This window comes from Phalacrocorax carbo, chromosome 1, assembly GCF_963921805.1.
Source record: "Phalacrocorax carbo chromosome 1, bPhaCar2.1, whole genome shotgun sequence".
NCBI lineage: Eukaryota > Metazoa > Chordata > Aves > Suliformes > Phalacrocoracidae > Phalacrocorax > Phalacrocorax carbo.
Window position 1 is genome coordinate 188,852,806 of NC_087513.1, and position 12,657 is coordinate 188,865,462.

General features: G+C 45.0%; 1 protein-coding gene across 2 annotated transcripts in view; it reads left to right on the forward strand.

Annotated features, from left to right (window-relative positions):
• Positions 1-12,657, forward strand: part of THSD1 (thrombospondin type 1 domain containing 1) — a 31,249-nt gene that overhangs the window by 12,126 nt on the left and 6,466 nt on the right. For both annotated transcript variants that reach the window (XR_010371155.1, XM_064440936.1), the window contains exons 3-4: positions 385-1,350; positions 9,584-9,742. Coding sequence is in view for 1 of the 2 variants with exons in the window: in XM_064440936.1 (XP_064297006.1) it covers positions 385-1,350; positions 9,584-9,742 (1,125 nt within the window). In the remaining variant the exon portion in view is untranslated. The remainder of the gene's footprint in view (positions 1-384; positions 1,351-9,583; positions 9,743-12,657) is intronic.

A 12,657-nucleotide genomic window follows, 5' to 3' on the forward strand; every position in this document is an offset into this window, starting at 1 on the left:
AGAATCTATCCTAAAGTTTTCTGTGAATCTTTGTGGGTTGGGGTTGGGTTGTTTTTTAAAAAAAAACTTTTAAAATTTGTTGGTTTTTTAAAAACAAAACAAAAACAAACAACTTGTTTTGAACTTTCCTGAACATGTTACTGCAGTGGACTTTGAGCTGCTCCAAACCATGTTCCTGCACAAAGGAGAGGTGGTGAGCTTTAATTGCTAGAGCTAGGACCTTTCTTTTTTTTGTGTGTGTGTGTGAACTGTTTCACTTTAAAAAGTTTGAGAACCACTTCTTAAATATCTACTTTATAAATCTTTGTTTTCTCCCATAAGGTAGGTAAACAATCAGTTGTCTCTTTTGTTCTTAATACTGTTGTGAAACTGTTTGCCTTCCAGTTCTCAGCGAAGTGGAGTATCTCCTGTTGGAGCACCCAGGTCATGTAGCCTTCAGCAATGACACAGTGTCTGTGGAATATCAGTACTATAGTGGTGGTAATGTGACAGCAGAGCATCTGTCCATCCTGTTGCTGGATGCCAGCACCGATGAGATAATTGCAAGAAAACAGCTTCCAGCAAATCAGTCCCAGGGGATGGTAGAGTTTGAGTGTTTCTATTTCAAGAGTGCTGGGGACTTCTTGTTCAGAATGGTATCTCCCGGCAATAATGGCAGTGCTGCCCAGTGGAGCCAAAGAAGCATGTCCACCCTTCACGTGGAATGGCCTGTATTTCACATTGATTTGAACAAGAGTTCAGAGGCGCTTGGGAGCTCCCTTCAGGTTGGACTTTTTACAAATGAGCAGTTGTGTGCCATGAATGAGACTGTGGTTTCGCTGGATGTGATATTCACCACCACCCTTTATGAATTTGGACGAGTAAGCTCTGATGAGACTCTGGGTATTAGAACTAGCAAAGGAATCCCGCTTTCTAGGTCCCAGTGGGTAGAGTTTGACTGCCCACCTGTTGGTCAGGAAACATACATCACTGTGTTACTGAAATCGATAGAAACACATTCCATCATTGCCTCCATAGGACCCATAGATCTCCTCCACAAATTTGGATACAGACTGGTTGTGGCACCAGAAGCAACATGCAAAACTTTGGTTCAGGTCTTCATAGTCTCTCCACCGTGCACTTCTATCAGTGGAAAAATTGTCGTCTATAAAGAGGCTCTCAAGCATCCTAGTCAAAGAACAACTTGGTTGTATGAAAACACCCTTCACCCAGGAGACAACAAAACAGAATTTAACTGCACTTTGTTTGATGTGGGGAAGAACAAGTACTGCTTTGACCTCTTTAATTTCTCAAACCGAAGCCATTTCCCAACAAGAGTTAAGGAGTGTATGACAATCCAAAGGAATATGGGTTTGTACTGATGTTTGTCCTTTTTAAGCCAAAATCAACACTCTTCCCAGCCAGCATGGGAAACGATAAATAGGTTTGATTGTGGCACCCCCTCTTGAATAACTACTTTTTGGGTCTTCTACACCAGACAAAATAGTTGTAATGCCATATGCAGATGGGAACAAGATGGAGTAGACTGTTATGTAGAGGCATACACAGGGGTATTTGTTAGCAAATGCCACTGGGATAGCTTAATACTGCCTAAGTTAACACTAAGTACCAACCAAAACTGTTGGGGGCATTCTGAATGATGTTTTCTATCTAGTCTGGGTAAAATTGGAACTTGGCCCTCTCAGTGAGGTAAGAAGCTAGTGCAATAGATCTGGCCTATTGGAGATGCTAAAGGTAGGATTAGTCTTCCCTACATTTAAGTGTCTAAAAGCCAAGGGTCCAACATTAAGTAGTTTTCTAGGTTTTTAGTCGAGAGAGACAGGCATCTCACTAAGGTGACTCATGGGTATAGAAGATACATGGGCTGAATCCTCACCTGGGTGTCTCTTTCTCTAGCTCATTTGCTGTAGGAGTTTAGAATCCTACCTGTGAGACATACAGATTTTGATGAGCTGAATCAGGATTTGGCCATAGCAAAAGACACTGTCGTGTTACTTAGCTTGCAGGCTTTTCAAGCAGCTTTTCAAGACATGTCTCTGCTGCTGCTTCAAACAGACCAGGTTGCATTTTCCAACCCATGAGGCCACCTGGCAGATCATGGGTCACATTCTTATAGCTAAACCTTTCCTCCCAGAAAAGATTTGAATCATACAAACTGCCAACTGGGGACAGTCTGCGGTCCTTATAGTCCTTTGGGCCATGACCAGGCGTGGTCTGGGAGAGTGCTGGTTGGCAGAAGCAACAATGTTTTCCAGGAGTATGAATGATCACAGTTAAGTATAATCACAAGACAGAGCTTGAGCCCATTCCTCAGCCTTCTTTAAGGGATATCTATGCATTCGATTTATATCAATACATCTTATGCAGATATAGCTTTGGAGGTGGCAATCCATGGTTTGGCAGAGTCTACAAATCACAATAGCATGGCAGAGGAAGCAGATGAGCCAAACATCCTTCTCATCCCTCATTTATGGAAAGCAACCGCAGTGAGGGATGGGCTGTATGTTCACGAGGGGACTGGAGTTGGGTTGGGTTAGGTTGTGCTGCCTACATCCTGGAACAGAATAGTAAATGTTCTCATTTGGAGCAGGCTTGTGTCCGTACATAATGAATTAGTCTTTCCCATGTAAACACTTCAAAGAGTTTGGGTTGAAAGGTTTGAGATGTACACCATTTTCTACACCTCCCCACCCTGGTCTCCCTGAAAAGGAACTGCAGGGACTTGAACCAAAAAAAGAAAGGGTCACTGTGCTTCATGGGCAGGTCTCTGCGCGAGGTCATCAGGAGACCAGGAGTGCAGGACATGCTCCAAAGCACACAGTCCAGACACAGCCTACCTTAATTATGTTCCTAATGTTATTTGGTCTTACTTTGTCCTATTTCATAAATCCTAAAATTGTTAGCTCTTAATTACCACTGTACAAAAAATGACCTCTATTTTCACCATATGCCAAACTTGGTACATAGTTTTTTTCTTCATCTTAACTTCCCATCTGCATCCTCTGTTGGCACTCTCTCTCTTCCTTGGCATAAGAAAGTCTATCTAAAAATGAAAGCATATTATTTTCTTAATGGAGATAATTCTCAAGGAAAAAGGAAGAGAGAATTCTAATTCTTTCTCTGTGCTTGGGTGGTATGTTACACTGATGCGATCTAGATAATTACCCTGACAGATGAATACCTAGGATATGACATAGATATGTTTCTGTGCCTAATATTTGACTGTTTTAATTGATGAAATCCACCTTAAGCAATGACTCTCTGCAATCTGCTTTGTTTCCTTGGGTTCCTCAACAGCACCATCCTTACAGCTGCAGTCGAAAGAATCAGGCTATGCCTGTGAAGAACAGAGTTAAGTCAATAGCTGCCAAGTTAGAAGTGTCAAATCTACAAAGCCGATGAAAGCAAAACCACACCACATAGCCGTAAATAAAATGTCAACCTGAAATTAATTAGACTGCAGCACATCTGACTTTGTGCCTGTATCTGCGAGACTTCAAAGCCTCCAGGCAGTGTTTGAAAGGAGTGGGGTGTTCTGGGAGGGGCGTATCAACCTGAAGCCACGACAGGCAGAGTGAACCTATCCTGCCTGCAATGGCCATCCGCCTCCCAGATGTTTCGGAAAACCCTCTCCTGGGCTCAGGAGTATCGCTCACCCTGCTGCAGGGCACTGCGCATAGACCCGGATCCCTGATAGCTGTTCATGTAGAACGGGAGGCTGCTGCCTCTCCACAAGTTACTTAATTTCTGCTTTGGACTTCCTGAACTCACTCAGTTTAAGGCAAGGAGAGGTGATAAATCCTCTAGTCTGGGCTCCTGTGCAGCACGCACCATCACTTTTCATCCAGTTACCCTGGTGCTGAGTCTTACAACTAATCTTTGCATTCAACTGCCACTTATCCTCCAGAGAGTTAGCCAGTCTTTTGTTGAAGGCACCACAAAACAGAGTCCCTTCTGGTAATTTCTCTCAATAGTCTGCTCTGATTTTTTTTTTTTAAAAGGGAAACTCTGTGTGTTTCATAACTAAAGCTCATCTAATTTCATCCTCTAGTGACTGGCTCTCACTCTGCTGCTCTCTGCTAGAGGAGACAGCTGTTTCCTATCCACTGTCTTTCCCCTGCGAAGGCGTTTGCACATCCAGATCATCTCAGTCTTTCCAGATAATCTCAATGTTCTTTTTAAGGAACTGAAGATATTAAGTCTTTAGTTGGAAGGTATTTTCTTCAGGATTGGATTAATTTTCTGGCTCTTTTTGGCTCCATTTCCATTTTTTTAAACAGTCCTTTTATTTGATGACAGGGTTGCCAGCTTTGGGTGCTGTGTTCTGACATCCTCCTCACTGATGCCCCTTGAGCAGCTACTGACTGCTCCTCTGCTGTAATTTTCACCAATTACATTAGCTAATTTTGCCATAACTTTTACCCTGTAAACTCCTCTTGAGGTGTTTTTGTGTATGACCTTTCAATATGTAGTCTACTATCCTGCAAGTACAATTCGTATTCCTTCTTCCTACGTTTTACATTTTCCTGATTTACAATCTAGTTTGCTTGAGTTATCCTAATTTAGCAAGTAATCTGCACTGCTCCATACAACTGTGCTATCTACTTATGTCATCAACAGAGTGACATATTTTCTCAGTAATGATTTTAGATTTATTTTTGTGTCAGCTAGGCAAGCATTGTACAGCATTGAGCCTTATTCTAATCCGTTTGGAATCTCTCCAAACGTATTCCCACTCTGTGATGGTTTTCTGTTGACAACTGCATATCAAATCTGTCACTCAGCCAGTTCTTGCTTCATTTAGCATATGCTCTATTATTATGAAGCAGAGATATCGTCTTGTAAAAGATCAAAGCTCCAAAATCATTAAAATTATCTGCATCCAAACCACAGAGGATAAGATTATTTTTCCACACCCATTTTCCATAGGTCAGGCATCAGTTATATTCCTGACCCTTTGTCAGTCCTGCTCTTTACTCCTCATCCCAGCCAGGTTTAGTCCAGCCTGCGGAACAGGAATCTGACGTGTCTGGAGTAGAAAGGAGACGGCTCCTGGTGGCCCTGAGTGAGCCAGGCCAGCAGCTCTTCCAGCCCCGGCCATCCGCTTCAGAATGAGCATTGCAAAAACCCTGTTCTATCTAAGACTGTGAATATATCTATTAAAGGTGGACAATATGTCTATTAAAGGTGAGCCAGCACTTGTGCAGCTTTCTCTAGTCTCCAGCTGGAGAACCTGTGAAAAAATAACAGCAAGATGTGAGTCACTTCATTCATCTCAGTGGGGTGTTAACTGTTTCACACAAGTGACTTAGAGTCATGCGGCTAATTTTTTCCCCTTTGTTTGACAGGATTATTGGAATATCTGAGGTAGGAAAGTCTGTTCCATCATCTTACCCAGCAACAGATGCATTGCAGGCTCATTCTTTTCAATACTTTTTCCTGTGTTTTGCTTGTCTGGAATTTGCAAGTGTCCCTAGCAGTGAGACTTCTGCACTCCTTAGGAGGATGTTCCGTGTCCCAGCCTATATCCCACTTGAACCATTCGGGATGAGACTGAAAAAATTAATCAGTATTGCTACAGCATAGAAATGGGCATGTTTTCGTCATATTTCTGGTGTTAATTAACATTCTTTTACAGTCCATTGTTACACTCCAGAGACCAGTTTCAACTTTGGTGTGAATCCTAGTGAAGTCTTTTGCACTTGCTGACAGCGGAGATGAATTTTGTTCATCTGACTTTCACTAACTGTCAAAAAAAGGCTACTGGGAGGTCAGCAGGGCATAAGAAGTGCAGCTTTTTGCCAGCAAAGGGAAAGAGGAAGGTGGGGGAAGACGTTCTGAAGAGAAGAGTGGTCGGTAAGGGAGGAGAATAGTAAGTGGCGTATCTAGGGGTCAGGCAGGGATATACAACTTCCATCAAACTCTTGCTTCCTGAATAAGACTGTATGAATCAGACCTGCCTATCTGTAGGAAAATCTGGGAACCAATTAGCTCTATTGCCTGAATCTGTACCTGGCTTGCATTTATTTAGAAACAGGCTGATGCAGGGGATCTGCATATGCCAGGGCTGGTTTGTGCCCCATCCATGTGTCAGTGAATGCTTCATCTCCACGCCCCCAGGATTTTAGGAACAAATCAGGTGTTATGGACTCACTGGGATAACTCTTAGCTTCTGAAAAAAAAAAATTTTAGGCTGTGCCTCCGCAGTTCTTAAAGGCACCTGTTTGTGGGGAAAAGACTGTAATTTGACCAGGCCCAGTCTAGGTTTTCTTCCTTTAAAGGATCCTCATCCTTTTGTTGTCCAAACATTAGTAACCTGTTGGAGCATGCCACCATTTCAGTGCACCCAGGCTACATTTCCATGGAAATAGAGAAACACACAATGGGTGAAAAAGGTGTTTTCCCAGGTCTTATCCAAACACCAATACAATGTATGTATGCCCAATCTCAGGACCTAAAAGCTGATGTCAACTTCAACAAATACTCTGCAATCCCCCAGGCTACCATAGGTGTTTACATGAGCCTGTGAAGGATTAGTGATTTTGTCCCGTATCACTGGTCTTGTTGAAGTGCTTAGGACTATCACATGCATCAGGTTGGAAGGATGATGCTGAGCATCCCTCTCGGACTGTGACTGTATAGCACTGCATGCTCAAAGTCTTACAAACACAGAAATGTGAGGGGAGATATTTATGCAGAGCAACAATTAACACAGTTAATTGCATTTATCTTTCATGTTGGCAGATCTGCCAACTGTCAGCTATTTCAGACTAACTCATCAGTTAGATGTCTTCACGTTGATAATTGATTCCCCAATTGTATGTGAAAAAATTCACACTTATTAGAGCTAGTTTGTGGTGCATACCTTCTGGTTTTTCCCCTGGCGCTTTGGATCCGCTTGTCTTAAATGGAGGTTAATCATTTCATTTCCTTGGGGGAGAATAAACTATGCTTCATTTTCTTTTACATTCTGGTAATTGCAGTAGGTTGCAGAGCAAGTTGCAGGAGTTTAAATCTGCAGTCTTTCATGGGAGCTGGAGCATTTCTTTTTCTCCTGCTGCTTAAGGCACATATTCTTATCCCCAAAGCTATGGATGCCAAGTGTTTTTTGCTAAGGAACTCTGTGTCCTCATCTGAAGCTGAAGTCAGTGAGAAGTGCCCCAGAGCAATGGGCACATCATAGGTTTGACCTCAGAGTTAGAAAATTACTCATCCTAAACATTCTTGTACGTTGGAGCCCACAGGCATCAATGCAGAGGCTGCCAAGCACCCTCCACTGTCACCACTGGTGGCAACCAGAATCTTTCTGTTTCTGGCTTTATGTCTGACTGTAATTAACAGAAGTTTGAATGAGAAGGGAATGTGGGGAGAGGGAAAAGAGCTACCTCACACACTGGAAGTTATGGCAGGGACTCACCAGGCTGCTGACATAAAGTAGTCTAAGAGGAGGTGGGTGCTTTTCCAGCTAGCCTACCTCCGTCTGCCAGTGATGAGGGACACTGCTGGAGCCTTTAATGATACTGATATGAAGAAAAGTGTCATGAGATCCCCAAATACTCTGATATCATGAAGTCTTTTGGAGGAGGGATCAGCGGGCCCTTGACTGACTGTTGATTATGGCCATTTTTCTTGCTGCCCTCACTAATAGCTCTGCTCTGCAGCAGATGTGATTTTGTCTGTACCTTTGAGGGACTCCTTACCCTAACAAACTTCCCCAGTTCCCCCCTCCTTAGCATCCTCTGACTTCATCCCTCCTGACACCACGTGCCATCCAGGCTTGCTTCGTTTCGCACTTTACTGGGACCTGGCATGCCTGCAAACTGGAGGAGGAGTGCGAAAGCTCAGCCTGCCTCTGGGCTCCTCTTGCCACTGTAGCGGCTTTCCGGCTCCAGAGACAGAGGGGTGAAAGCAGAGAGGTGCACAAAAATCACAAAGTAGAAGACAGCCTGGGACCATGGGTATCACAGTATTGTGGTAGAGTCAGCGGCAAATAGCCAGGGAAGTCACTTGATGTTGTGTGGGCTTAAAACCACAGCGCCAGTAGGGTGTCTCACCATGTCCATCTCTACTCTGCATTAGGCGGGGCAGATGTACTTGACATGCATGCACACAGGTGTGCGTGAGTGTATGCCCACACACACTCTGCAGCCTTGGCTGCTGACAGCACAAGTGTAAGCTCAAAACCTCTGGGCCTCATCCTGCAATGCAGCTGAGTACCTGCATGCAGGAGAACAGCCCTGCTGGTTCTATTATGCTGCTCACATTAATGTTATTCATACTGGCATGCTCACAAAAATTTGTAGGACAGGGACCAAAGCAGTTAAAATTTCATGTTTATTAAAACACAGCTGTATTTATTTTTATTCAAGACTTTTAAAAATAAAAACACACTATGAACAATACAGCAATGATGTAACATGAAATCATAAGGGCATTTCCAGTCTAGTCCTTTAACATCCGAAATTGTTCACCAGTCAGGAGCTTGGTGGCATGCTAGCAGCAAAGCAACAGTGTAAGAATATTACAGATCGTGACCTGTGTTGGCAGTAGCAGAACCATAAATTATTTAAGAGAGAAAACTTTGGCAACTCTAATCCACATTTTGTGACTTTGCTGGTTTTCCACTTTATCTGCGAGCAGTGAAATGGAGTAAGTGGTCTATTGTTTTTCTTTGTGGCACATTTCAAAGCCAGGTCACTGAGTGAACTGACCCATAGGAGGGTCCCCAGGGTATCTGTCCTTAAAGGTTGCACCTGGACTTATGCACTGGTTTGGAATTTAAAGTTGTGGTCCTGCTTCAGTGCCACAGCTGTCAGACATGGGCAGGGACAGTCCCTTTCTCTCTCTGGGTTCTCGCTGCTGTAAAGTTTTAGTGTTGAACACTGGATGAGGATGTTGTCTAAGCAAAAGAGGGATTTCATTACATATTAAAAAATTATAATGTTTGAGGTAGCATTAGAACCTGAGCCTGCCTCCACTTAAAATAAATAAATGAACCTGCAAAATTTCATCTTGAGTTAATTGCCTAACCATAAGCAATAAAACAATAGGGACCTGTAAGCTGTCAGATGAATGATTCAATAACATGTTTGTGTGCTGAGAAGATAATAAAGAGAAAAACCAATATTGCTATTTCATTAGGCCTTGTAGGCTATCCTCATTCCACAATCATATAAATCAGGAGTAACTACACTTAAGTCAATGAAGTTATCCTGCTGTAAAAGCACTATTTGTCAGGCAGGAATTGGTTTAATATATAAATTACAAACCCATTCCAAAGATTTGTGGATTAATTTCCATTTGCTGTTGTTCCAGGCAGGTCCTGCCAGCCTCAGTTAACTGACTGCTATGTCTCTGGCTGGCACCGGAGTGAAAAAAAGGGAAAAAGAAAGTGGGAGCATTGCCTCAGGCTCTGATGGGAACAGGAGCAGGTTCCTGGAAGCTTCTTGTTCTTTCAGTGTTGCCATTTGCATTTTTTGGTTGTTTTTTGCTGGTTTCTTAAATAAGAGAAAACATATGCTTGTGTCTTTGAAGGTAAGGAGGCAGACGTGTTCCTCTTTGCTGTGAGTTTGTGTATTTGCAGAAACCTGGAGCCTGTGGCAGCCCTGGAGCCCCTGCAGTGTCACGTGCGGGGACGGCGTCCGGGAGCGCTTCCGAGAGTGCCTCACCTCCTCGCCAGCGAAACTAGGCTGTGCTGGATCACCAAAGGAGACTTCCTTGTGTTCACTGGAGGACTGTTTATGTACGTAACTCTTCTGTCCTCTTCCCTGTGGTCACTTGTCTGCCCTGGAAAAATCAAAGGGCCTGTTATTAGAAGGGTTTTGTAAAATGGAAACATCCGACCTCTCCTTCAGTCATATTGATTTGGGGGATGTCATATTCCTGTGGTTGATGGAGTAGGGCAGGAGCCTACGTGCATTTGTGGGACAGCTGAAGATAGGGCTCCAAGGCTTAAGAAGATTTCTGCATGCTGTGAATGCCGTGGAAGGGGTTTAAAATCTTCAGCATGGCCAGGGGATGGGGAAGGGCTGAAGGAGATGTGTTCGGTACCAAAGGCCAAAGACTCCGGGCAATGGAAACCTATTAAGAAATGGAAACCTATTAAAAGGGGACTGGTTCCAGCTGGGGCCTGCAGTGTGGGGTTCCTATTCTGGGAGTTTTCTGAGGTGGCAGTGCCAGGTCTCCCCCTGCCCCAGCCTGCCACTGCTGTTGATCGATGACAGGGCAGGCTGGCTGGTGCTGGCAGGTGGCAAGTGGGTGCAGGTACAGGAGACCTGAGCCTCCTGTAAGGTGAGAGGGGCTTACAGCAGCCACATGGCCCCTGGTGAGGCTGGATGAGGCTGTGCCAACACCATAACTGGGTGCTAGCAGCCATCCTGAGGGGCAGGAGAAGTTTGCTTCTTGCCAACTCCCCGCTGAAAAGGAGGGTGCTGATGCCAAGGGGCCCCAGAGGTCCATCTCCTCAGGACCTGGCTGATCTAGAAGCTCCAATGCCTTGGTGTCCCACAGGTGCCACAGGTGGGAGGGATAGGGAAGGAAAGATGCACAGGAACTGTGCAGGCTCCTAGGCTCTCGGGCTGTAATTTGACAGATATTTTACGCTATTGCAAAGTGAGAAATGCATTACTTCTTGCTTTGGCTGCTTCTGTGCACTTCCTTGTGCTGGGAAAAGTGGAGTGTGGAGAACTGGAATGGAGCTAGCTAAAAAATGGACAGTCTGGGGATGTGGGGAAGTTGCTGATCATGTGGCCATTGGAATGCCTGTGCCACTGGAAAGGGAAGGGCAGCAGAGGGACGTACAGCCGGAGCAGGAAGAGGGCAGGACTACTTTTTTGATCTAGGTGTTGGCTTGAACCAGCCTCAAGGTGTTTGTTGAACAAAAGCTTCAGAAGTATACAGGCAGGACTGAAATGTATTGTGGAGCACTGTAAGAGATGGGTTGGTATTGAACAGAAAGTCAGTGAAATATTAAAAATTGCATGCAGTCAAGCCAAGTATTGCATTTTGTCAGTGCTGGTGCAGCACTCGGGATGTTGTAGCAGTTTGTTGTTAAGGCGTCTGATGTTTTTAATGACTGGAAAGTGCTGGCCCTGTGGGTTTGCTTATTTCATAAAGCTGTGAGTGTAAGCAGAGAGGAACAGGTCAGATGTTTAAGGGCACAGCTTAAAGCTAATGCCCTGTTCTAGGGCTAGTTGTCTTCTCTATGCCAAACTCTGTCAGACTGCTGCAGGCAGTGATGCCACCAGCAAAACGTAGTGGGGTAGTTGGTGTTTTTCTGAAGCTGATGCTGAGCTGTGCTATTCCATGCCTCCTGTTACCAGCTGGAGGGGTGTTCCTGTAAGCACAGTGTTTGGCTTGGCTCCTCTCCAGCCAGTTTCACCCCACTCCTGTGGAGCTCAGAGAGCATCCCCGGTGCACAGAGCTCCCTGGAGGGGGCTCTGCCCATGCGAAGCGTGAGCTGGGGACGTGATTTGGGTGTGCACCTTGCTTTACATGCACAGGAGAGACAGGCCTCTCTGGTGCTTCTCGGAGGTGTCACCCTTTCTATGCAGGTGTGCAGCTATATAAGGCTCATAATGGTTTCCAGAGAGGTCAGCTGTCCTGTGGCAGTCTGGTTGGAGTTACTATCTGACAGCGCTCAGCAGGTCTGTACAGTCCTCAAATTCCAGCAGGGTCTCTGGGTTAATGAAGAGGGTTTGTATATAGAAAACGTGGATGCACAGGAGGCTTGCGTCTGCACCCATTGCCATGGGATCATCTGGAGGAACTGCCTCGCTTCTCTCTTGCACGTGGTTTCTAATCCTCCTGCTCCCATGTCAGGTGATTTCTTTATAGAATCACCTACGTGATTTCATCTCACTGAACTTTAGGTTGCTCAAGAAGTGACTTGACACTGTGATCTTACAGCATTCATCTGCTGTCTGATCGTGGGCTGGGAGCGTCATTCCTCCCCACACCCCAGCTGTCCACACCCTTCTGAAGCAGGCAAGGGTTTTTTCTGCAAAACTATATTTGCAGTCATTAGTCCAGCAGATGGAGCAAATGGCTGAATAAATGAAACCAACACGCAGTCTAGGGGCAGAGGTAGATGAGGTGGAGAGAAGCAAACCGAAGTGACTAAGGCATGTTTTGAACCTCGCTGTTTGCTAGCTATTAGCTTTCTACTCCAAATGAAACAGCACAGTGTGCATTCCAGGTAGGTAATAGAGTCTTTAGAAAATAGGCGTGAGACTGATAGAAGGACGAGCAATGAATGAATTGCTCTGCTGTGGTAGTACTGAACAGGGCAAATGCTGGTCCTGCCTTCTCCCCTGGGGTCAGCGTGTTCCCCTGCTGCTCAGGCCCAGAACGGCAGTGCTCCGTGCTCCAGGCATGATGGTGTTGGGCTGAATGCAAGTTTTAAGTATCCTCCAAAAAAGGTTCAGGAGGCAGTGGTCATGTTCTTTATGCTGATGTTGAGCTCTCAGAGTGACATGAAGCTCAAGGTTAATCCCATGGCAGGATTTTTCAAAGGTCTTGAGGCTGTCAGATAGCCCTGAGTCAAAGAAATGGGTCTCCTGCCCACCCAGCACCCTGCACGTCTGTTATTGTAGCAGCCTGAGACCTTCTGGCCTGTGTTCATCAGTGCATTTGTGCATCCTGCACACCTAATAGCTG